This window comes from Ascidiella aspersa, chromosome 3 (genome assembly GCF_963924565.1).
Source record: "Ascidiella aspersa chromosome 3, kaAscAspe10.2, whole genome shotgun sequence".
In the NCBI taxonomy this organism is placed as follows: Eukaryota; Metazoa; Chordata; class Ascidiacea; order Phlebobranchia; family Ascidiidae; genus Ascidiella; species Ascidiella aspersa.
In genome coordinates, this window is record NC_139449.1 from 29184353 (window position 1) to 29211696 (window position 27344).

Consider the following 27344-nt stretch of genomic DNA (forward strand, 5'->3'; position numbering starts at 1 on the left):
TAATATTCTTCTTCTACTGCGTCCGGAACAGCACAATTAACTGGAAGTCGGATGGTTGCAACATTGCCGTGAAACAAAACCGAAGAGAATGAGAATCAGGAAAAAACAATGTGTTGTACACTGCACACGCGAACCCAAATTTGTTAATAAATGTTTTTGTTCCATAGTTACACTGATTTATAAGTAAACGCTAGGGATGTTCAGATTTAACTTTTTTTGAAAATTTATGCTTCCTGCTTGATTTCCCATTATGTGTCACATAAAAATCAGTTTCACAAGTTTTCAAAACAATTGGACAACATTTAGGGGTTCCGCAGGCACCCCAAAGTTATCACACTAAAATTGCTAAAATCTTGGACTTCCCCTAACACGATACTGTACGTTTTTCTTTAAAAACAAAGAAACCTTGTAATTTTTATATTAAACAATGGCAAGAAAGCATCACTAATCTATTTTCCAGTTTTATGTAACTTAAAATGTATTCTTAAAGCCCCCAAAGCCCTAATTTACCCCATTTTTAGAGTTGTCATTTGATTTATCACATGTATTCAATAAAATACATTTTATCGAATTATTTAAAACCTGTTTATGATCGCCTGTGATCTTCAACAGCCTGTAGCAAGCTTGCACGTTGCTGAGGATTGTCATTTAACATAGCAGCATATTCAGTGATTAATATTTTTAACAAACACATGGTCAGCATGATCATGGAACTTGTCCATATTCACAGCTTTGTTTTAAGACAAACAACGGCACCATCAAAGCAGGTTATGACGCCTTAAAAACGATATGCCTCAGGGATCAGGTCTGGCTCCTTTGCTGTTTAATGTTTATTACAGTGATCTGCCCGCCACAGTCTCCAAGCATACGCGCTGATTACTGGGCGATCTTGCATGCTGAAAGGAATTGGCGCAGTGTTGAGAGGACTCTTAGTCCACCTCAATAATAAGGAAATTAAACGTGTGTTGTCCGTCAATACCAATGGAAGAACTTTGGATTTCTACGTCTATATACCTCGCATTGCATCTGGACAGGACACTCACATTCCGACCCTGGCAGGTATCTAGCCCGCTGAGTTTCACCCCAGAGGAGCCACAATACCAAAGGCTACTATCTTCGAGATGCCCCTTTGTACCAGCTGCACTCAAATCACTGCAGAAATGCGAAAGCTCTGGTGTAGGTGAATGGATGGCCACCAAATGGAACGAGGAGCAGGATTACCCTCTCCACCACTATTGCCCCACCGCCTCCGATAAGCCTTTAGGGTTTTGGCCTGTCTATTCGAGCCTAAACTCGCCTTAACAGGCTGAGAACGGGGGTCGGGCGTGCCAGGTCTTCCATGAATAAATGGGGCTTCTATGACTGTGGTTTGGAGGAACAGACTGCAGATCACATAGTCTCACGGTGCCGATATATCGCCAACCAAGTGGGACAAATGGTCTGACACGCTTGGACGATGAGACTATCCGCTGGCATCTCGACTTCTGCCCGGACATTTGAACTGGAATAATAAGATAGTCCATACGAAAGAAGAAGACGATCAAGCAGGTGCAACACACACTACAAGGGGATGGGACAAGTTTTCTATGGCCAAAAATGTTTATGTGGTATGAACAGATGGGTAATGATGCTAATTTTCTAGAAAACTATTCACATTTTCCTTGTTTAGTAATCACCCACAAATGACCAAGGACACAAAGGCAGCAATTGCCCGACAACTTCTTGCAACCGCAAAACCTCAAGATTTTCACCAAGGCATTCAAGTTTTGCATCATAAAATCAAAAGTTATACCACTTTAGAGGATTTGATTGGCACAGATTCCTGGTTTATTTTACGCTACTCAATCAGATTGTGATTGGCCGACGCATTCTCCCGATTCATGGTGCTCATAATGGGTACAACGAGTTAAAGTCTTCATGTACTGTTAAAGTTGTGAATGATGCCGCAGAAAGAGGGGTTAAAAGTAAACACTGATTGTGCTGCTATATTAACCGACAATCCACAGTAACAAACAACTTGCTACAAGCTGTTGAAGATCACAGGCGATCATACCCAGATTTTCTAAAAAAAAAACTTTGCTAAAAAATAAAAAAGCTATTCATTGATGTTCCTTTTTACATTTTTTAACTATGACATTGGTATACTTTTGCTATATTCCTTCTTTATTCACTGTTCATTAAAATACTTTGCTTTTCATAATATACAATTTGTTAAAATATATTTTATTGTACATATGTGATAAATTAAATGACAACTCTAAAAATGGGGTAAAAAGTAGGGCTTTAGGGGCTTAAAGAATATATTTTAAGTTACATAAAACTGGAAAGTAGATTAGTGATGCTTTCTTGCCATTGTTTAATATCAAAATTACAAGGTTTCTGTGTTTTTTAAGAAAAACGTACAGTATCGTGTTAGGGGAAGTCCCAGATTTTAGCAATTTGAGTTCGATTACTTTGGGGTGTCTGCGGAGCCCCTAAATGTTGTCCAATTGGTTTGAAAATTTGCGAAACTCCTTTTTATGTGACACATAATGGGAAATCAAGCAGGAAGCATAAATTTTCAAAAAAAAGTTAAATCTGAACAACCCTAAACGCCTAACACATACATACATATTCGAGTCCGCGTTACATATATGTTGCACAAAATGAGTTATCTTTGTTGTATGTTGTTTTTGCCTTATCGTTTTCACTAAACTTTTCTTGCCTCTTCACGCTCCACCTCACCGTTGACCTGTATATACTTTATCTAATCACGTTTGCTGTTAACACCTTTTTATCTTTCGTTATTGAAGCCATCACACCTTTTTCGTTGCACTTGTAGTTCTGGGAACACTTGATAGAGCTGACAGTCAGGTTTGGGCAAGGCTGGGATTAGGAGCTTTTAAGATCGTCATTGTTTACGCCCGATTTTAGTCATTGGCCGCTTATATATTAAGTCCTTTTATTGTTTTATGATTCTTTCTGTAAGTTCGCTTGTTTCGTCTTATATTACAACACTAATGTACGCCTCGTGTAGTGCTCGGACAGTCGACAGGCCGTTAAGTAGAGTTATGGATAGTTTGGCGTAACATATACATCACAACACAATGCACGCGTCACCATACATTGCACTATACCATGCACACAAGTCTGTAACGCCTAATGATCCCCGATATTATACCGGATCAGGATTGATCCCCCAAATCATGTTGTAATCTGTACTTTTTCTACTTTTGACTAATTTGCTGTGCTGTATATAGTTCCACTCATTATACCTGTATTTCTTGGAAATTCTTTTTGGTGACGTTTATCTACTTTTGATGTTCCTCATTGGAGATTTGAAAGACAACGGTTGAAATTAACGTATAATTTGCATTTATTAAAAACACAAAATTGAAACATAAAACCAAGTACTACTTTGTTATTTTTACCGATCAAAATATTTTGTCATATCAGTGTCAAATTACCCAAATAAAATTACCGATTTAACCCTTTAGGATAATTATTTGCAGGCCAAGACGCACTGTCTTATACAGTTACCCAGTGTTTCTCAACATTTTTCCTTTCGTGGGCCATTTTCGTTGCACAAAAAATCTGTGGCTCTATAAGTTTTATGAAAAAAAACTACAAAATATTATTTATTCAAATGTGCATTAGTGAGACACTTGCTGCTAAACAATAAATTTACATTTTATCTCAATTCATCCTCAAGCCATTTGGCTATTCCTGTAATATTATGATGTGCATTAGTGAGAATATACAATTCTGTATAGTGAAACAATTGAAGCTAAGTTCTTCAATAAATCTAACTTTTTTAAGTTGGCCTGTGGCCCGCATCAAAATGTACCCACTGGTTGAGAACTGCTGCAGTAATCTTCATGAAAAACAAATAGGACGAAAAACGACACTCATACTATATTATTGACGGTTTACGCATTGAGCCTGCAGGCCCCTGCCCCTATACATATATTTAAGATTTACAGCAGTGGTTTTCAACCAGGGTTCCGCGGAACCTTAGGGTTCCGCTTGTACAGTCCAGGGGTTCCGCAACTTCTAAATTCTTTAGCTAATTGAGGTGTTTTTATTACACTGGAGTTCCTCGAACCAGTGAAATTATTGAACTGGGGTTCCTCGAACCAGTGGAATGTTTCCATAGGGTTCCACTCCAGCAAAAGTGTTGAAAAGTACTGATTTACAGTATGACATGCGACGTCTATTTTTACGGGTCAGAGTACTTTTTTTCTACAGAATGGCGAATGCGAAAAAAACAATGTTTAACATCTAAAAAACAGAAAAGAGCCTCCATTAAAAACATTCGACGACGATTAAACACATATAGATCAAATCATTCTAATCTCAATTGGCATTGTAAAACTAAAGTTTTGACGGCTATTTCTATTGCTAAGGTTTATTCAGAGCTTTGTTTAACGTCCGCACTATATGCAACCAAAGGCATGTTGCAACGAAAAGGCTCAGGATTTAACTTTTTGCGTAAGTCCCATCGCATCACTACAATCATACTTGGACAACTAGATTTATTTTAGCGTTTTAAAATTAGATTGGAATTAAAATTAGAGCATTTCAGTTTGTTCAAAATTAGTTCAAATTAAATCATTTTGAGTTTTATTTTGTGTTTAGGATTGCATTTAATTATTCACAATATTCCTTTCAGCTTAGCATAATGCTTTACAGGCTGTAAAAATTTCATGCAAGTTCGTTCTTTTAATTCAAATTCTTTGTTTTGACAAAGAGAAAAAAAAGCCGTTGGACAAAATAAGTATAGATTTTTTGGTAAAATCCTAATTAGATTAGAACTAGAATCGTAGCCAACAAGCAATTCATAAATTAGATTGGAATTAAAATTAGCCGCGTTTTGCACTAATTTATCGATTTAGAAAACTATAATTATCTATAGTTGTCCAAGTCTGGCCACAATACGGCCATAGCATGGATCCCGGACAAACAAATATAGTGCATTAAAGCGGATGTCGCGCGTGCCAATAAATTAGCGGCAGCCTTGTCCAGCTCTGAGGCTATTGACGAGAAGAAGTCAGTGAGCGGAGGAAAGGCAAAGCAAAGCAAGGCAGGACAAGCCGGTTGCCACCTGTCGACACATCACTAGCACAAGCCGAGAAGCGCGCACACCAAAGTGACTGAAGAGTCGCGACGCTAATAGCGCGCGCATTTCCCGATAGGTCGCGTGCCACATCCCAGGAGTGACGCCGGCCAAACTAGGGGGCCGCGCCGGATTATACGTTCCTAAAGGTTTGTGACATCAGAAGCGGGAAACAATTTGCATGCCGTAGCCCTAGCGACCGAATAGCTGGCCAGTGGCACCGGACACTTGACGACAACTGCTGCTGTTGCTTAATGCTGCTGGTGGAAAGTTTCCTAGCCTTGTGTGAGTCACGGCCTGCGTTGGGAATAGAAATTCGTAGCGTCATTAAGGTATACACGATTCCCCCTTAAGCGATTTAAGAAGCCTCTATGCACCGCCAGATGTCGAGGTTGCTTTGATAACGGCTTCCGGTTTCGGACTGTCACTTTTTCTCGCCCTATATTTTTAACATTTCTAAGCGTTATGTTTTTATCAATACGTGGCCGACTTTATGCCACGCGGTTCTTTTCAGGATTTTGTCTTATTGAATAAAAATTCCATGTTCAGATACAATCAAGCCTCGTTATATGGACCAAAAAGATTTTAAAATTCGTTACGACGTCATAACACGTAACTTACATCTGCCTTACAAGAAAGTTTCCCGATAGACTTTACCTAAAATAGGCGGCCTCACAAGGTATTGCAATAAAAAAATATATATATATTTTAACAATTAAAAAATTGTTGGGCTTCGCCGTCTGAATTTCGATGAGTTAAAAGTTCAGAACGGGCAAAACGTTGGCTTGAGAAAATATTTGTTTTGCAAACTTGTACTTTACTTATGATTGGACTCAAAATATACCATCTCGTAAAAATGACGTCTGTTAACATTAGGCTACACGAAGTGAACAGTTTAATTTAATCCTAACGATAGCCCTTTTAATCTAATTTGTTATTTCGACTTTGTTATAATTTTGTTTAACAAGAACAAGCATCCAACGCATGAAAAAACATAGCACTTTGCCACTTTTTACCGAACTTGCATGGATACTAAGAAAAAACAATTTTTGTTACTAAGTTGGGATAAATAGATTCCCCTCCCATGATAGCTTCATCAATATTTACAAACACAACAACATACAAACAAAGCAGCACGTGGATAGAAAATCAAAAGCTATAAGTCGACTGGCGATTATGCAATCGCGTATACGTAACGGTGGAAGCGGCAAAGGCAAAGGCGGACTGTCCCCGTTTCGGCAACAACTGGAGGCGGCGTTATCGGCCGTCTCGGAAGCGACGGGACAACGGTAGACCTGCATTGTCAGTCGCGGGTCAACAGTTGTTTATCGGTGGCAAGTTTACGGAGGGTCCGCAATCAGCAGCGTATCAGGCGCTCGGCGTGCGTGCGTCTGCCCTTGGCCCGACGATACCCCGTGGTGACACGCGGCGGGAACTGTCAATGTTTACTGCCGCCCGAACCAGACGCTTCCACCTGGGCAGTCTGTAAGGTGTTTTAGCGCTCGCACCGGCTGAAGATTGAATGTGAAAGACTGCTAACCCGGGATGAACATGGCACAAAAGCTTTTGCCTTCGTTGAAGCACAAAAGTTTTACGAACGGTATAGCGACAGTAAATCGGGCTCTAGCTCTTAAATAATTCCGGAGTTTTTTTAAATGTTAATATTTCGCTTCTTTCGAGCGGAACATAACCAACTTTCGTACATTTTAATATACTCGATGCAAAATGTTTTCTTCCATTCAAAAATTGAATTATACACAGTTTTTAAAGGATGGCCATCCAATCCACGGCAAATTATATTTCACACTGATTTTTTATGAGTTTCAATTAAAGCTACAAATATGGCTCTGATATATTTTACACAAAATAATTTGTTTTTATTAAAATTAAAAAAAAAAGAATTTTTGTTTGATGGTGAATTGATCTTTTAGCGAATTTTTAATTTCAGTTCTCCAGGAGAAATGTCTTGACATATTGTTTTTGATTCTCCGTCTATCAAGTTTTTAGATCTTCTGTGATTGAACTAGGCAAGTGAGCACAGTCCAAGAACATTCCCAAGTATTGAGATCCACTCTTACAATGTGCGTTCAGGGTATTAAATGTCAAGTTTATCAAAATATAAATGTGATGCGTACCAATTTTAAAGTCACAGATACAATTGTAGTTCGGCGCGATAGTTATCGCTTAGGTGCGTACTCCTGCAGGCCCGGTGACGTTTAAAATAAAACCGATGACGTCATTCTCCTGTGCAGCGCGGTGTTGTGCAACTGTCGGGAGGGGAGCGTCGCGTCGCACGTACGTCGACTGCGATGTATACTCGGCGTAATTATCGCCCAGGCTTTCAAGTCGTTTGAAACGCTCGTTTGAAAGGTGCTCGCGCACACGACTCGCAAGGCACACTCGGCTCACCAAGACCCGTGCGCCTGCCAAGCCTGACACCCTGGCTGGCGTTGTGAAAATTAGCGCTCTTGCAACCGACAGCTGTTTTCGCTTGGGTCGCGGGTGCTGCTTGTGGAGACGAAGCGGCCGCTGCAAAGTGGGGCTGGCAGCTAGTGACTGCTGATGTGGTGCCCTGGGTTGGAGGATTTGTTGCTGGCATCGCTGTGAAGCCGCGCACCCTCACACGCAAGCAGCGTAAGGAAGATCCTGCAGGTGAGGCTTTAGGCGTTTCAAATTGGGTTTAATTATTTTATTTTTTATGTTAAAGTCTTGCAAAACTGCATGGGATTGTTAAGAAGATTACGAACCCTCTGAGCCTCCAATCAGTGTTTGGATAAGCAACAGGGTTCACAAAGCATGGGTGGGGGAACTTGTAATACTATGTGTCAAAACTACCTAGATATCGTTAATTTACACAAACAAAATTGCAAAAAATCATGTTTTAAAATCAAATATCCACATTTGGGCAAAAACATTCTCTTTAGCCTTAAGCACTCTTTTACACTTTATAGTCTTCGCTATTGCGAAAGCAGTCAGCTCTCATACTATTTTTGCGTATTCACAAGGACGCCCATCTTATTAATTTGAACTGGCCTAGAGATAGCAAAAAAACAACCTTGGCCAGGTTAGCCGGTCTTACGCTGCACCGAAGGATGGCCAGCAACTGGGAACGTCTGGCGTCTCTTGCAAAAGCAACGATCCACAATCCGGGTTGGTGCGTCTGGACGTGTCACAAGTGACGCCAGTCGAGCGCTCGCTTTTGATTTTGCCACTTGGACTGGTTCGTACCCCGCTGCGGCCCCTATCTCCCCCGCGCCACATCGCACCTCGTCCTAACTGCTGTTTCCGCGCGCCGCCGTCGACCGAGGTCGCTTTTTTCTCCGCCAAGAAATCCTCACCTGCAGCGAGGCTTGATTAAGAGCGGGCCGACGGGGGTTAGGAGCACATTCGCTCTCCTTGCCTTCGTCCTTGCTACAGTGGCTTCCGAACAACCTGAGCGACGGATTAACGAATTCAGGCGCTCGTCGTCAAGAGATACACATCCTTTTGTTGTAGGCATTCGAGACGCACATCGCTTCAGAGATACTTAAAGTAGACAGACTCGAGCATATGTCTCTGCATGACTTGGTTTAGAAAGGTAAAGACAGCAACTAGCGTTGAGTGTTGTTATAGTTATATGGTTGGAAGTCAGCTACAGTGCAAAGCTTAGCCAATCATCGTCATAATATATCATCGTGGCTTACGCGATTTATATATTTAATTCACATTATTTTTTAAAAGGTTTGACTGCCTTTAGGAAGACTACAGCCGTTAGACGATACTTTTTATGAGCTAAAATAATCAACAAAACTAAACGATTGCTTTAAGAATGCAGTACTACATTAAAAAAATGTATATATTGGTTCAAAGTATTTTACATCGTGTCAAATGAAGAACTAAAAAGAAAGTAGTATAAACATAAAAGATTGGTTTTGAAATCATGTAGCACTCTGTGTTATACTTTCCGATAGTTGGAATTTATTTCTCTGAAAGCCTAATGGATTGTTTTCGTTTCAGAATATTTGCACATCGCCGTTGATTATTATTTATCACTGTGAGCCCATACCTGGAACGCGAATAGTAACTGCGACAGAGTAACGAGCAAAGTAAGAGGAACAAAGCTGAAAAAGAAAAGAGAAAAACAAAGCACCGAGCAGTAAAGAATCAAGCCGAAACAACGAAAAGTAACAAAAACGCGGGAAAAATGACGTCGATCGACTCGATTCTGTTCACACGCAAGTTTGAGATGGCCAAGGACTCGGGAGGTAAGAAAATTTTCCACGTACAGTTTCGCGGAAGCCTAGCGTACACGATCTCTGACCCAAGCGGTCCGTGTGAATAGCCGCCCTTATCGCAAATTCGCCTGCAACGACGGCGATAAGGCCTTCACCTCCGGGTGGGAATTTTAACGGCGCCGGGCGCGATTTTCGCAGAGAGCTTCCGGAAAGCCAACTCGATACTCGTACGCAAATAAAGCGGCCGAGTGCGCGCTCAGCGTGATGCTGGTGACTCGTTTCCGCGTCTGGATCTCTCTCCCGCCGCGCGCCCGCTCGCCACACTTGCGCAGGAAGAGATTTGAGAATCGCTTCTGTTTGTTCTTTCCACTTTCGGCACCGCTGACGATCCATCGAGGGGTAACGCGTTGGGTAAACGAGTTTTTACAGGAACGCGCAGCAAATTTTTCGAGGATTTTCTCTCCTAAGGAGCTCTATATATCATCTTACATCAAATATTGGCCGTCATTATTATCGTGACTTACAGGTTGGTATAAATATTCACGTCACCTAAAAGAACACAGTTGACTTTATGTCAAATTATAGACCTAACAGAGCGCGACTTGCAAAATGAGTTGAAATACCATTCGGTCAATCAGTTAAACATTCAATAAAAATCGGAGATAACGTAAGGTAATCTATTCGAACTGGCGAACTCAAACACTATTCATTACATTTCGCTGAGGATATATCGAGAAAGATATAGCCAATGATATTTCCTTATATTACCGTCGGTTCTCATATTTGCGTCACCTGAAAGCATACATATATACATAGTGGATCTTATGTCAATTTCTAAACCTAATAGAGCGCGACGTGCAAAATACATTGAAATACCACTCGGCCAATCAGTTAAATAATAATCAATAAACTTTGTGAAACTGTAAGGTATTCGAACTTGCGAACAAAAACGATTTTTAACTGGATTTCGTTAAGGATGTTTGAGGAAGATATAGCCAATGATATTTCCTTATATTACCTTACAAAACCGCACCGCTTCGGATAAATTAGCTAAACCGTCGTTAGACAAGTCATCTCGCCATAGGTTCGGACAGGTGTCGGTTAAGAATAGCACTTCGCCCGCAATCCGATCGTCCCTCCACCCCCGTCGGGATGGCGACGACATGTATATTAAGGCATTACGTGATGCTACTGCTGATGCTGGTGTGCCCGACGACAACTGCGTCAGGCCGCCGATGCATCTTGCGTTTGGCGTAATTGAATCGCGCACCATGCACAGTAAATTGCAAGCGACGTTCGTCGGCATGTGCGGGATTCGTAATGCGCTCCTTTAGGTACGCGCGCGCCGTCTGAGACAGAGCTCACGATGTTGTTTGTGCATTTTGTATTGGTTTTGCCTTTGCCGACGAAATTTAGATTTTAAAAAAGAATCTTTTTTTTCAAAATTAGGTTAATTTAAAATAACGTTATGGCGCCTTCTCCCTAAATGTATTTAGAACTAATTTCATTTTTTCACGTTCGTTGGACTGAAAACAGCAGGTTTCTCAAGTCTGCTGGTTTTATTACATTAATTTACGACGCCATCTCTAAAAGTTCATGTCAATAGTGGCCAAAACAAAATTTGCAAGGGAAATGAAAGCAATACAGCTCACGAGCTTGTTTGAGCAATTTGTATTGGTTTTGCGAAAAACGCAAATTGCGAGAAAATATATATTCTTAAGTTTAGAAAGAGTTCATGTATTTAAATCCGTTCGAACATTTTGAAAAACTGCCTGCGTCACATTCAGGGCAAATTTCGTCGAATGGCTAAGGCCGTGGCCAAAAACTACAAAAGGAAAACAAACCTATTTCTTTAGTATCCGGGATTTGTTTTTTTATAAAATTGCTGCGAAAACTAGAGTTTTGCGTTTAAACTCATCAATCGCATATAGTAAAATCAACCAAGTCCAACGCAACGAACAAATGAAACCTAATTACATTCTATAGAATATTTGTCCTTCTAAGGAAATAATACTGTTTAATCTAAAATGATTGTGCTTCAAAAAGCATTTCTAGTTGATTGATTTAACAATATCCAACCCTTTATAGACCGCCCCTTTCCACGAGGCTACATCGCCGCTACCCCCACCAACGACAGCTTCAGCGACTCCGGCGCCTCGACGTCATCACCCACGTCATCTGTTACGTCATCGGGATGCGGCGAGAGCGACGAGGGTGTGTTCGTTCACAAATCGCGCAACGGCCCCGGAGCAAAGTTTCGCGAGCTGTACGAGGAACAGCCATTAGACCTCACTTGCCCGAAGAGGAAACGCGATCAGGTGGTTGGTAATGATATGAAGGCTCAGAGTGCAAAAACCACCGACGGACAAAGCTTGCTGAATCGAAACGGGCTTGCCTCGCTCTTTCCTTTACCGTTCGCCTACCCGTCTTCGCTGCTCCAGTGGCCTTACCTGTTTTCACCAGCCGCTCTGAGCGCCCTTGCTCCCCTGGGAGCCACAACAACAGCAGCAGCAGCAGCAGCGGCGGCCGCGGCGGTATCAGCGCCCGGTAGCACAGCTAGTATGCTTTACCCGGGATTGTACAGTTACCACAACTCGACCGCACGCGGCTCGCCTCCCAATGTGACGGTTAGCAAGGAAAACCGCGAGGAAGTGACCGAGCGAAAATCCCAGAAGCCTCAACAAGCCACCGCTACCCCGTTTCTGCCTTACCATACGCAACTCAAACAGCAGCAAGTCAGTCGCCACTCTCCGACAGCAGTCAAGTCGATTGGTCAAGCCAACGACGACCCGGGTCTTTTAGCTGACTACGCCAAGCTGTACAAGCCAGTTGAGCGCGCGTACAAGCAACATAGCAGTCCCACAGTGGGCTACAGCCCGAACGAGGCCAGCATGAGGCACGTGTGGCAGGATCTTCCCACCATGGTTACGTCAGAGTTCCAGGACGGCCTGTCTGGCATCAAGAGAAAGTTTCAGTATGGTAAGCACCGTCAGTTTTATGTACCCTTTGATGAATAATAGAATATTATGCGCAATATTGCTGTTTTTAATATCTCTGAGCGATCCTGTAGGTTCTGTGTGTGGATTTCACATAGCTGATCAGCGGCACCTAATATTGTAGCTTTATTTTGATCTAACTTGAATCCTTTTTGTCCAGATAACGTTCCAGCAGGAAAAAAGTCAAAGAAATCAGATGAACGCGTCGCTTCTTTCCAAGAAAATAACGTAAGCTTTGACAGATTTAATCAACCGACAGACTATTACTTGAAATTTAAACCTATTATTATTTCCAACCATCAAATTAAAAGCTTTCTTGTTCTAACCGAATTCCCAACTTTTACAGCTGACCGAGGAAGGCCTCTTGCGCCCCCAGCCGGTTAACTTTAAGCCGTGTCGACTTCCGTGTGACGTATGCGGAAGAACTTACGCCACTATCGGCGCCCTTGCCAAGCACGCCAAGACCCACGAGGACCCGGAATCGGGAAACAAGTTTAACTGCAAGGTGAGATAACGGAGAGTTTGACTATTATTTTAACGGGGTTTTCCTACGTAGAATACGTTTTTTAGGTATAAAATTTTGTAAAAATATTATCCCTGTTAAATCAACTATAATTGGGAAAACAAGCGTGAAGTCAACACGTTGAAATAGGGGACGTAGGTTTGTGATGCGAGTTTAATTCATGCCATGTTTTATTTTATCAATCGCAGGGAATAAAAAATGCCGCATAACTACTGGAATAAATTTTACGATCAAATCCGTCGCGAAACGAGAACGTTATGCTTATTGGCTACACATATCACTGTTTGTAATTTTTTCTATCCCTATGACCCCTTATTGGTTCCGTTCGTATATCATAGACATTGCGGTTCTTCAAAAGCCTTGTTTCTCTATTTTTACCTTGTTTATTTGGCGCAGATCTGCAAGAAGGAGTGCACTTCGTTGGGAGCACTTCGCATGCATATCCGGACCCACACCCTTCCCTGCGAGTGCCACATCTGCGGCAAAGCCTTCTCGCGTACCTGGCTTCTGCAGGGACATATCCGCACCCACACTGGTAAGCAAACGCTCGTGTTGGAATTAGACTTCTTGAGTTTCGCACTACGTCAAACTTGTGGCCCGAGAATTTTTTCCTTAAAGGTTTTGGTAACTTCGGGCAAAGTCTTTTCGTAATATAGCTAAGCACCCTGGACCTGATTTTCTGGCATTTGTGTAACTTGCTTTTTAGTAGTTGGTCTTTCGATGCAAAACGACTGACTCAGATAAATGATTACGTATTACACATTTTTAGATGACATGCTAGGTTTTGACAGGTGTAAGATCGTACATATTGCTCACCTAAACAAAAAGATAAATACATCCTAACCAAGTGGTTCTCCACCGTTAGGTTGTTGTGCACCCCTTCCACTGAAAATCACATTTCAGCCTCCCTTTGCACGTTTCATTTGTAGCATGCCTTTGCACGCAGATGCGTCGCAGAATTTCAATTAAATCATCTCTGAATTAAAAATGAAAACACCAAACTTGATTATAACCGACTAATAAACAAGTATTTTACAAGATACACAATTGAAAATATAACAAAGGTATTACAAAAGTAAAAAAATGCAATTAAAAAGTGTAACTGTGCACTTAGTGAAATACATAGCGCGCCTATAGAAAAAGCTGCCGAAGTTAGCCCACCCAAACAACCGTTGTCTTTCTTTCGCAGGTGAAAAACCGTACCAGTGCACCGTGTGCTCACGAGCATTTGCCGACCGCTCCAACCTGCGCGCGCACATGCAGACGCACGAGGAGGTGAAGCGATATAGCTGCTCCAGTTGCGACAAGACCTTCTCGCGGATTTCGCTCCTCAAGCGTCACCAGACACATTGCGAAGCCATTACAGCCAGTGCCGCCCATCAGCCTAAGGGCGTTTGAAGTCTTATACGCTGACCAGCGTTTGCAAACCAACGATTCGGTTGCTGACTGGTCTCGCCTGCGAATAGACCCGGGGAGAAAAGTGCTTGCGGACCCCAGATGCCCACACGCTGAGAAACCGGAAATTAGGACCATTGAGCATAGTCCGTTCATCGTTTCATCCACTGGTTAACACACTCTACCTCTAGTCCTGAAAATTATCACCCCTTCTATGGCTATAAGTTGCAATTGCCCAAATCGCGGCGTCGCCTTATTTGGAAACGCACCGGGGCCTTACCGAGGCCTGGCGTCCAAGTTGTTTTTCTGTAAATATTTTTTCTTCGTACAATTTTACGACGCAAGGCGAAACGCATCTCGTCCGACACCATACAGCCGATATAATTTAAGTTGCCCTTTTGTATTTTTGATTTATTTGACTGTGATTGACCGAAAATGCCTTTTTGCACCAGACCTACCTATACACGACATGTGCCATGCAGCGAAGCCAAGGTGTACCTTTAAAGTTAATGCCTCATTTTCAATAAAATCTCTTGTGAGTGCGACCATGCTGTTTTTTTCTATTGTGAACCGTTTTCTAAATTGGTTTCCATGAGGCGGTTTCAAGGGGTCCGCGCAACATCTTCAAAATTTATTGACTGTGACAATATACCAGGAGCACCACATTCTCGTAAAGATTTAGCAATATTAATTATTTTGTTTACAGCTTGTGTAGGGCCTACCGGTTTAAACTTCAAAGTAAATTATTGTGGCGGGTTTTTAAAACTTCCTTATTCATATTGATGGAGTCCTTTACCATGTTGTTGCTAAATTTATTTCAGTTTTTACGCTAACATTGCCTTAACACAGGTCGATTTATGTGACAATATATAGAAGAAGTGAGATAGCGTTGCATAAAGGTTTGCAAACATTTTACTTCAAATTTAGAAAAAATATACAGGAACATCGATATGGTGAAAAGTTTGAAAATAATAAGATAGATCGCCAGCACTAGACCTAAAAAACACAACCTTAAAAAATTCCTCACGGGCCACATGGGTCCACCAATTTCAGTTTGAGAACCACTGACCTACAACAAGAACAAGTTCTGCAGCAGTCCTTTCTAAAACATAACAGCCACATTTGCAGAGCCGGTTTGATATTTTCAGACCTGTTTGGCAAAGCGGTTTGCTGCGATTATAAGTATAACTGAATGAAATATAACATTGTTGCCAATTATTGCTTACAAAACAGTTACAATGAAAACCGCGCAAACAAACGACGAAAACAATTTGGCCATATACATTTCAATAGAGCAGAAAAACTGGGACAAAAGTGGCGATCAATGGCAACGCTGTACAACACATGGCAGTGAAAGCAAAAATGAAACAAATTAATGATCGAAAGCCGTAACGGTCTTCGGTTCCACGGTTCTGAAAGAATTAATAAATGTTGTCAAGTTGGCATTCGAAAAGTCAAGGTTTTCATGTTTTTATTACACGAATAAATTACGAACAAGAACAAAAATCTAGGGGTTGTTTCACGGCAGTTAGTTTCGTGTAGGTCATCATTATGTTTAAGTTGCTTTTTTTAGAATTTCAATATTTTAAATATTTTTTAGAATTTTAAGATGCGAATGTCTAACTGTAGGAATTTTTCAAGAGAGCTTGATCAAAAACAGACTGTAAAATTGATTTTAACCTCTTAAAACAAAAGCCAGCACGAAAATTAAAAAAAGATATGTGGTAACAGACGAAAATCTTTATAAATCCCTGCTCCAGTAAATACGATGATAATAATATATTTACCCCCCCAAAATCATTCAAATTTTTCTTCCTTTTTTCATGTAAATATTTGTTTGGTAATATTAAAATAATTAAATTTGTAAGGCGTTAAATTTAATAGCAAACTAACAATCAAGGTTAAGTGGCGTAATTTACTAGTTTAAACAAACAACTGAAGGTTGAAAATTAATTTCATCCGTTCAGGGTGGAGATTTTTCACGACTTACACAAAACCAAATCGGCCCCGACTTGAGCTAGAATCTTGATACAGCCGCCGTGCTTGTTACGACGCTCAAGGGGGCGGGTTGGGGGTGTGGTGTGGGGGTCGGGAGCTGACGACAGCAGCAGCAGTAGACCAGGACTGAAATGACGACCGCCCAAAAGACGAAAGCGGCAACCCCGATTCCAACTATCGCAGCCAAGCTAATAAATATATACTCGTCGCATTATTTACCGCGATTTCGGGAGATTTCCATATTTTTTAGATGTGAAGAAATAGGTGGGATATAGACTATGCTATGTCATGGGTGACTGGGTTAGCAGTTGTTTTTGACAGGAGTGGGGTAAGATATATAGGACTTATGTGGCATGGTGAAGTTAAAAATGATAGCTAAGAAAAACTAAAAAGTACGATTTTTTTAAAAAGAAAGTTACAGCATTAGCACTGTTTATGACAAACTGGTAAGAGTAGTGAAGGCCTTGGTATAATTTAATCAATAGGGTTTTTACTAATTTTAATTCAATCTATAAAAATGATAAGGTAAATTTAATCAACAAACATATTTTAAAAATAAAAAGCGAAAAGACTTATGTTGTTTTACAAAGAAGATTACAAGCAGTCAAAATGACTACAATTGCTCTCTACAACTACATGACGGCGATATGTTGTGAGCAACAATATTTAGGCCGAGTTTATTAATTTAGTGTAACCAGGTTACACTGCGGCACACCTGTAGTATTGTTACGCAACACATCAGTCGCAAAGCCCAATCTTCACAAATTCGAAATGGCTTTGTGACCGACATGGCCTTGACAAACAACAGTAGGCCTACCATCGAGAGAATGTTGTTATGGTATAAATAGAACGCCATATCGCCTATATCGCAACGACAGGATGTATAAATAAATATCGACATTCAATGAAAGATACACACACATATGAGTTCAACGACGGTGATCTAACACTTTTAAAGCTGCTTTATCTATCGATCAATGATAAAAAACAACTAGCCTGCAGTGAAATTCGAATTCACGACCTCCGGTTATACCGCGCCTGTCTGTCTAACAACTGAACTTCAGATAGAAGCGAGTCTAGAAACACTTGTTTTTGGGTGTTTCCGACTAGCTCAGTTGCTAAAGCGACCGAACTGATTACTGATCAGCCAAAGCTTCAGCCAAAAGCGAGTTTTTGCAAAGTGTCCAATAAAACCGACAATGGTATTGTCGCAAAGCCAGATTCCCTTTTTTGAACGCATTGCCCACCGGAGAACACTTAAACTCTTGTGGACTTGCGGTATAACTGCGACCAAACCCACAACTGACTAATAAATGTGCTACAAGATGTAGCCATCGTGGGATACAATCGGTTCGGTTCGCACCGGTTCGCGCGAGTCGCCTCCGTAAAGTGGAAAAGTTTCTGGCAAACTTCCACAGAGCATGGCTAATTATTCTAATATGTTAACTCTGTGTATGATTACCAGTTGCAGGGGCAAAGATGCCGTCACACTATGTAGTAAAATGGTGACGTCAAATCCAAAAACATTTCATTGCAAAAACTAATGTCGTGTACTTGATATTCCCTTTTTGACACGATCAAAAAATTTGTTTGAAGAAAATTTCCTGTTTCTCAGGCGACCCGTTCCAAAAATATTGCCCATCCCTGCTGGTCTTTTGTTCACTGTGCCCTGATGCGAGCTCTAACTATCTTCAAGGGGGTCACACAATGATTTCGTTGCATCAAGCTCAATTATGGTTATAAAATGCCTGAATGTAATATTCACCTAGACCTGTTACATATGCAAAACACATCGTTACGAGAAAACTGCACCAATTCATTGTGCTTTTCTGAAACGGCATAAATAAAAACATAAAATAAAAAAGTAATAGTAAGTAAAACTTATAAAACTGGGTATGTCGTTTGTCTAAACAGGTTTCAATATAAATGACTAATTATTCGTACCGTTTTACCTCAGGCCAATTCTTGTAAACCAGTCAGACGCGAAACTGCCAGGAATGCGATTGCAATCGCCCGCCACGTCATTTGAATCTTGACAGTACGTTAGGGAAGAACCCTTGCAGCAATACTCTCCAGGATCGCAGTCTAGAAGCGTTCCGCAGTTGCCACCTGTAGAAACGCAAAATAAAATGATATTTATTAATTTATTTATATACATATATATTATTTATAAGGCCTATAGCCCGTCTATCGCGAAGGATGTGAAAATAACATCCTTTTATTTTTTGTGCTGTTTCATATATATTAGATTGACATTTTTAAGTTATTGCTTGAAATCGGCTTTCGAGAACGCGTACATATTTTCGAATCATCTATTCGATACATTCCGTTATGAACCAGTTTCACCGAGACTGGAGAAAAAGTGAGAAGTGTATGATCGATTTATAAAATAACACAGACCACTAGAAAAATTATTTAAAATTTATCACACTAGTGGAATGCTATATTGACCAACCGTAAGCAGAACGACAACAAAGCAGAGAGTAAAAACCCAATAACATCCAACAATTTGTCATCATCTTCGTCGTTCTTATTGATTTAGCTGACGAATGTCAAAGTCAATCGCAACACGAAAAATGCCTAGGACTGATATAAAACCAACAATATATAGGCTACGACTTCTGCACTGTTTTGCATAACATATAGCACAGCAACATTTCGGGAGAAGAAACTTGACATTGATACCCTTGGTCGTTCGGACAACAAAAGTCTGAAATTGAATTGACTTTTGAGCCGTTTTGCTTGCAGGGGTCACAGAGGCCTAATATGAATACAGTATACAGCACGTGAATGAAAACACAGCTTTTGTTCGACCTTATAGGTCGATAACCGAATCAAAGTTTTCTGGGTCCTTCAGGGGTTTTCCGGTTATGTTTGGTTAACAGTTTTGATTGGGATAGGCTAATGAAGTTTTAAGATTGGCTCATGGAAGGAAGTTTTGGGATTGGTTCATTGTTTGGCATGTTTTTGCTTTTTAGGGGGTTGGGTCAGGGTGTTTTTTTTGGTTTGGAGACTTTTTAACTTGTTGGATTAGGAGTTTGGTAAGAAAGTCAAGGACAAGATTGTTATTCGCCAGGGTTCATTTAATGCTGATAGAGCTCTCCATATATTTTCTAATTAAAACCGCAAATATTGCCACCGTAGGGGTTTGCGGCCGCATTTAATTTCGCTCAAGATTAAAGTGCATCAGTCTCTCCACAACGCGTAGTACAACGAAACTTTTACTGTGTCCTAGCAGTGGTGGGCGTTTGTACAATCATCTGGGCGTTGTAGTTTCAACGATTGCGAGCCGGATGTAGATGCCGTGATAAGTTAAACCTACACGGAATACGCATCGGTGACGGGCGGCTGAGTGAGGAATCCTCCCATGATGAGTTCGCTCTTTGTCATCAGCAAAGTCTGTTGATTAACGGATGAAACAAAACATGTGGGGAAGGCGCTCGGCTTGAGTGCATACAGCACTTCGTATGACAAACTTGTTTTGACTAATTTGCATGTTGTTATTGTGATACATATGGGGACTATCTGTACCTCTCCCATACCTACACACAGAATCATCGTAATGCGTATGCACATTCATAGACCCGCGTCAGTTTTTGGCTGTGATGCCATATTTCTGATTAAATATTTGGTTATTACCTATGCTTACTGTGATGCCCCGGAACCTTTTACTTAATTATAAATAGCGTGGTGATCAATAAGCCTGCTTGACGTTTAAAGTTCTCTCTGTGGCGTTTATAGACGTGCCAAATAGATCTATTACAGTACACCGCCACTTTTTAAAAAGTCGATTACCGCGCACAATTGTTAGTCGTTTTTATAACAACACAGGAGTACGCGGAGTAGACCTATTGGATTTTAATCATGGCAACATATTATTTTACAATTAGTGAACAACTGAACATGTTTATTTACCAATGTATTTACAATAGGCTGTGATGGCATTTATCCGCGGACTGACAATTTTGTTGTGACCCAGTGGTTTCCGACACCTGACTAAGTGAAAGGGTATATATACCGTAAACACTTATACCTTGGGCCCTAAAAATGTACAAAAGCTTGTTTTTATTTTATCTCTTTGGATGGCTCTTAAGAAATCTTTTTTAACGATTCTAGTTATAAAAGCAGCAGAGGTGGACGAAAACCTACCGTGAAAAATTATAACATAGAACAAACAAACAAACAAGAAATTAATAGAATACAACGCACAACTGTGACGTGTCTTTAATAGGAAGTACGTCATTCAGTAGCCTGTATACGTTTAAGTGTTGTTTCCAGTTGCCTCAGACCATATTGTTTCACAACAAATGATAAATGCGCTGTCTTGCCGTGACGTTGCTCAAAGAGTCAAAACGTTAGGTGTACTGTATGCATTGGCCAGGTTTGGGGTTTCTATTAGGCTGTTTATTGTATCGTAAAATACAAAAATTCCTGCAATTTTGGACAGACATGGTGGTTTAAACTGCGTGTGATTTCCGCCGAGACAAAAAAGTTTTAAAAATTTACCTCAGGTTAGCATTGAAACGACGACAATCATGAAGTATTTCACACAAATGCGGCATTTTTTCACAAACAAAAATTACCAAAAAAGCACTCAAAACCGGTCTATTGTTTCTGCAGAAAATTCCGCTATAGCTAAAAAAATAAAAATAACGTTATAATTGCCGGTGTAAAATAGCTCATTTGCGTTAAACGCATCCGTAACTAGAGTAAAATATAAAATGGTGTCTTTATGTAAAGTTTATGGAAACCTCATTGGAAACTGAAACCATCTACAGCAGGTGGGTTAGACTTGTTGAAATGAATATGTCGATTAAATTCATTTCACCCAAAATAATCTTTTGTTCGTTTCAAGCGACATATACATTGCTTAAAAGAGAAATATGATCTCTTCATTCGGGTTTTTCAACTTTTAGTTTTATTTCTTGTAGTACTGGAACTGCCCGCTTGTCCCTAAAGCAGTGGTTCCCAAACTGTGTAAAATTTTTTTTTTACCACCGGTGGTACGCGAGAGTCTTTTAGGTGGTACGCGACAACGTATAAATTTTGCGAAAACTTTTTGAAGCATCTATATCAATTTCCGACAACTTTCAACTTTTAAAACTTTCAGATTGGGCAATTTGCGATGTTGCGTTTTAGTTACCTTTAATTTGAGGTTCCGCATGTTTATGACGTAACACTTATCTTGTTAAGTAATAAAACTCTAATTGTTAGCAGCTGGTGGAGAAAAAACAACTACATGAATCGCATTAAAACTATTTGCTGTGTTTTGTTTAATTTTTGGATTTTATGTCTTCCTGAAATGACATTTGTTGAACTTTAATACAGCTACATGCTCATTTTCTTATCTATATGCCAAAATAGTTATAGTTTAAGATATTCTAGTCGGATGTAGGCCTAAATTAGTGGTACATGATCACTGTACAAAAGCTCAAAATGGTACGCGAGAAAAAAAGTTTGGGAATCACTGCCCTAAAGGGAAAAATGCCTAAACGGCGAATGACTGCGCGCAGCCAAGAGACGTTAGCACAAACTTCGCGCTTCAAATACCGTATATAACGTGCCACAGACTGGAACAGCGCGTAAATGGCAACATCCGCGGAGGTGAAAATTTAATATGCATTCTGCGCAGTGTCAGTCACGCTGATGGCGACAAACCGTTAAGCAACCGATGAGTTTCAAGTTAAAAGAACGGTCTGCAGAAAATGATTAAGTTAATTCTAAGGGCGTCACTAGCGTACGGTAAACTACAAAGTTGCAAAGCAATTACTCAGATCAGATAGACAAGTATTAACATTGCATAACTATATCGGATTGGACAGTACTATCAAAATATACACTTTTATTTATTCGTTAGTTTTTTTGTAAACAAGTAAATCAAGTGTTAACTATGTACTGAAGTTCAAACTACTGTAGTATGTAGGCTTGTCGTAAATGTCGACATTATTTAACACATCGAGTTAAACAGTGGGATTTTCACTGTATTTATCGTGCATTATTTTCTAATAGGATTTGTTTTTGCAAAAGGCGAGTTAGATTACTTTCTGGGACGCTCTTTGCAAAGAGCCACACCTTTGAACTGGAAAACCTGGCAATGACGTAATAAAGACTAGTAGATAATGCACAAAAGATAATACACAAAATGTCTTGCCATTTACAGCGTAATACAGGTGTCGGTGTGCTATTAAATATAAGTATAGGGTATAATTCTTATAGACGCGAGATAAATTAAAAATTACAACTTGTATGCTTTAGTAAAAATTTTATGTGTCATTTTTTGTATAAAATACTAATATGTACTTTAAAATTAAATAGCCATACCTGCAACGTTATGTATGAAAATCGTTTGCTCATGTGCATTTCTATTGCTAAACCGCGGTCCGAAATATTTTAATCTGCGTGGCCTTTAAAATAATTCAAGCTTTGCGCCACTTTAAAAAGCGACAAAAAAATCATTTCGTGCATCTCTACGCATATGTTTAGTAAATGTATACAACTCGGATAGGGATTTTGTTGTACGAATTAATAAAAAAGACATTTTGTGTAATGTACATGTAGGCGTATAGTAGCTACGCCTAAAACTCGTTGAACGGCTCCCGTTTGAGAGGGCAAGGCAATAAACTGATAAGGCGACACCTGAAAAGTCGATGCAATAATCAGTGGCAGTTTAAAGCATAGATGAAATTATTAATATTTTTACAAAGGCAACTGGAATGCGGAAGTGCCGTGAGTTTATATGTGCTGTGCCCGCACATAGCCTTCGGCACGCGAAACGCCAGTTGTGATAAAATCACTTGCGCAGCAGAGTGTATCGAGTAAAAGAGAACCCGCAGTGATCAGGTGACTTCCAAAATAAGGTCTTTGTTGCGCTTGTTGTTCATCTGTAGTGTTTTTTACCGATCCCATACTGTTTGTTAATAGCAGTACATATATTAAAGATTCTATATTTTATTATCAAACGTTTCGTCAATTTCTTTTGCCATCATCGATGCAGTAAGTGAGGCTAACATAAAAACGAGTCACTGGTGACTCACTTACAGTACATATATATTATAGATTCAATAAACTGTGTGGTGTATTGTTTTGTAGATCCGTCAAACAATCGTTTGAGTTTCAGTTAAAATATAATTTTAGAGTTAAACTAATACCAAACTGAGTGCAATATTTATAAATATTGTATCCAGCAGTTTAACTGATTTTCTGGGATATTAACAACACTGCGCCATGACGTATCAATATAGCCTCCTTTCTGATAAACATCGAATAGAATGACTAAGTAAGGGAATCAAGAGAAAAAAGGAGTATTTTGTGAAAATTCCTGAAACTTTCCGTTTGGTAGTACGTCACATAGTGACAGCAGCTTTAAATATTCTATTTGTGATACGTCAGTGATGTACCCATAAAGTTTGCGGGGATATTAAACAATTGGGCCCAATTGAAGTTGTACAAATTCACCTGTATGGCAATATGTGATCTATAGTAAGCTACAAACATAATCATCTGTAATTACATTTGGACGCTGTCTTGTCGCTACCAGTCTAAGGTTTTGTCATTTCCCTGCTTATATTACATATTATGCAAGGTAGCGAGTTTAAATACGAGAGCTTTAGATTTATTATTGGCACGAATGGCGAAACCAGTAAAATGTCGCTCAAATTGCAGTAAAATAAACGTCATGTGTTGACGATCACTTAGGGAATTTCTGTGCGTTTAATATCCTGTTTAAACACGTCATGGAGTCACATGATGTGTATAGCGCTATATGTAGTACTTTCTGAAAGAAAAGTGACAAAGAGAAGCAGCAGAATCGGCTTTGTCACAAAACTATAGTAGCTCAACAGTACTGTAGAGCTGTCGCTATGATTTTTGAAGTTGCAGTGATAAATAGAAATTTCCAGGATAATACCAGCAAGAAAACAGTTTAAGAAAATAAGACAGAATTGGTCGATTTTAAAGAAATATGAAATCAAAATAAAATGTTGTGCAAAATAATGGCGCCTTTCTCGAAAATATAAAAGGTTATCTTTCTCTTTTCAAACGTATCGTAAATAACTGATGCCATCATCTGTGTAAACCTAATGAAATTAGTTTTGAAAGACAAACGTATGTGAGTATTTTACTTTTTAGGTTTTTCTCGAAAAAAAAAACGAGTATTGTGTTCTAAAACGAAGGACTATAGTTGCTTTAGTTTGCTTGTTGCTTTTCAGCTGCCTAAATGTCGCGAAACACAGACTTACACATTTTATGTGTATCCGTAGCGTCACATATTTTATTTGCATTTAAAGTTTAAACGGAGATTGCGTTCGTCGAAAACCCGCCATACGCTGAACCACTCGCGGTGGATGACGGCCACGAAACGTGCAACGCATTAGCCTTCTGCTCTGTCACGTTTTTCGGTTCCGTCGTTCTTGTTGAGTGACGTTTAGTTGGCAACGACTTAGCTGTATACTGGCTATAGCCTTCAGACTAGTGCTTTGCAAAAAAAATTGTTCCTATTATAGCAGATAGCTTTATTTAGGTTTATACGCCAAATCGTCAAAATGGGTTTAAACTTTTGTTATATCAACAATGCTTGGCATATTCAGTTTGATTACCCTTTTAAGATACAGAACAAAGAAGTCCTTTTCAAACTGTTTTGTCTTGCGACACACTAAGAAGATCAATAAATATTCCCGACACACTTCTTATACAAAACAATAATATCATAACTTTACAATCGCACCAAATAGGCATACACTGCTAGGTATTTGGTAGACACCATAAAATCATCTAATTGAAATCGTCCGGTGTGCATTAAGTCTCGCCATATTTTCAAAAAACATAAAAAGGTGTTTTTCCAAAATGAGTTTCGCGGCACACGTAGGAATCTTTAGTGTTACACGGTTTAATAAATCACTGCTTTAAAGACTTGAAACGTTTGTATCAAACTGACCTCGTGAATCTAGAAATACTGATGCAGATAAAGTGAGTTATTGTCGTATGTAGCTCTGACAATGGAGGCAACCAGCAGAAACAACAAAGTTCAGATTTTGTCCTGTAGAATCATTATATAACTTAACAAAAAAGCCAAGCTAAGAGCATAATTGTGTTTGCCATTTACGATGTATTTATACGCAGAAGTAGGCGGAGAGTTGATTAGATAAAATGAATCACATCATCGTGTCGGTTTCTCTTTTGTTGGCCTTTGCTGCGACTTCAAGCTATGGTAAGTGCAGGAATGGATGGCTGTTTTGTTTTTCGGGATTTAATGAAATGGTCATTTTTCTTAGTGAACGCCAAACTAATATTGAAAAAAAAAAAATTTGGACACTTCAACAATTGTTTCACGAAAACATTTTTACCGTTTGAAACTGAACAAAAAAGCGATGCGTTTACCTTGCGTTGCAAATGTGCCGTGGTTTTATTTTAAACAAAAAAATGTTCGTTGCATGAAAATAACCTACCTTAAATATTGGCTTAATAGCACTTGTTTTAAAACATAATTTGTTATTGTTGTTTGTTGACAGGTTACAACTGTGGCTCAACCGACTGTAGCTCCGGGTATTATTGCTGCTATCTTTATGGTTACTCCTCCTTCAAGTCATGCTACTTTAGCAGAAAATCATCAAGCTACAGTTGTACCTATATATACAGTTCGGGATCCAATTCCGGTTCCGGTTCCAGTTATGGTACAGTCTACAGCTACTACACCATAGGGTATGTTGTATTTTTAATAAACATGAATGGTCCTGGCCGTATAGAACGTTTCCCTAAAGCAAAATACATGCTAAGTTTTGTTTATTGATTAGGCCAGGGTTGGGCAACTTTTTCTAGTCGCGGACCAAAACCAAACTATAAAAAGGTCTCCGCGGGCCGTTAAATGTTAAGTGTAGGCTTTACGCATGTTATTATAACCGCAAGGACAGTTCACCGGGGATAAAACTAGGGTATTTTGCAATTTACACTCGATGGAGGAGCAAGATTTTACTAGGGTTGGTTTACTTTTTATTACTTTCTAGAAACACTTTAGTAACTTCGCATTCTATCTTGCGATGAAGCGCGTTTACGGAAAAAAGGCTATAAACGCGCAGCGTTTCACCTGAAAAAATTTAACTTACAAATATTCTTTGGTTTTGCCGATTTGCAGTGTCGGAGCCATCGTTGGAATTTCTCTGGGCGTTCTTGCGCTAGTAATCGGGGGCATCGTGGCTTGCGTGTGTTGTTGCACCAGAGGAAGGGCAAACCAGGGAAGGGTGATCGGAGCGAACCAGCAAGTCATAACCACCACCACCACCCAGCAGCGTGAGTATACATGTAAAGACATACGATTTGGCCTTTTTTGGTGCGAAGCTTTGTCAATTACGACAAAAAACGAGGGATAAAGGTCCTAACATTTTAAAGGTAAAAAATTTGGTAACATTTAAAAAACTCTCTTCGACCAAGAATAGCGGTCGCCAAAGCTGGCGCTAGCCAGTCGTTGTGTATTGAACCCGCTGTAAAACTGGGAACTTTAACGAAATATAAATCACACACAGCATTCCCCATAATAATCCCTTCTAAAATGGTGTTCTGAATGTGGGACGTTCCGTTTGTTCTGTTATGTTGTTTTTCAATTCGATTTAATTACAAGAAGATTTAAGATTTTAGCAAACTACCGAAGACAATATAAGAGCTGGAGTATAAAGTGTAGTTGCAATTGTCACAAAAACGGGTTTACTAGTGTTAGATTAGCGGCCTATTAAAACTATTTGTGGTGGTCTATGCGTCATTGTGCTCAATCTTTACCTTACAGCTGGCGCAGTCTATGCCTACAATCAGCAAGTTCCTCAACAGGGCTACGGCCAGCAACAGAACATTGCCATGACAGGAGCCGCCCCGCCACAACAAGAAGGATATGCCAACCAAGGTTACAACCCAAACCCACCGGCCTACCCTGGTGCAACGGAAGAAAAGGTTGCGCCCTACCCAAGTTCACCCAGTTACCCACCCCCGCAGTAATTCATTAATCAAGAGTGTGTTTCTTGATGTTTAAAGTCATACTCGAAAAATAAGCAGACCAACCTTGTTTTGCTGACATTTTAAGGTTTTTTGACAATACTTTCCTTGCAGTTCCTGTTTTTTATTACGTTGAGAATGTATTTGAG

At 39.9% G+C, this 27344-nt stretch overlaps 1 protein-coding gene across 1 annotated transcript; it reads left to right on the forward strand.

Moving 5' to 3' along the window:
- The first annotated feature begins 9192 nt into the window (after positions 1-9192).
- On the forward strand, positions 9193-14485 carry LOC146161436 (uncharacterized). Its single transcript, XM_083385602.1, has 6 exons — positions 9193-9339; positions 11398-12288; positions 12466-12533; positions 12652-12810; positions 13225-13363; positions 14018-14485. The coding sequence occupies exons 1-6, from the start codon at positions 9279-9281 to the stop codon at positions 14224-14226; spliced, it is 1527 nt and encodes a 508-aa protein (XP_083241728.1). The 5' UTR covers positions 9193-9278; the 3' UTR covers positions 14227-14485.
- The last annotated feature ends 12859 nt before the right edge of the window (positions 14486-27344 follow it).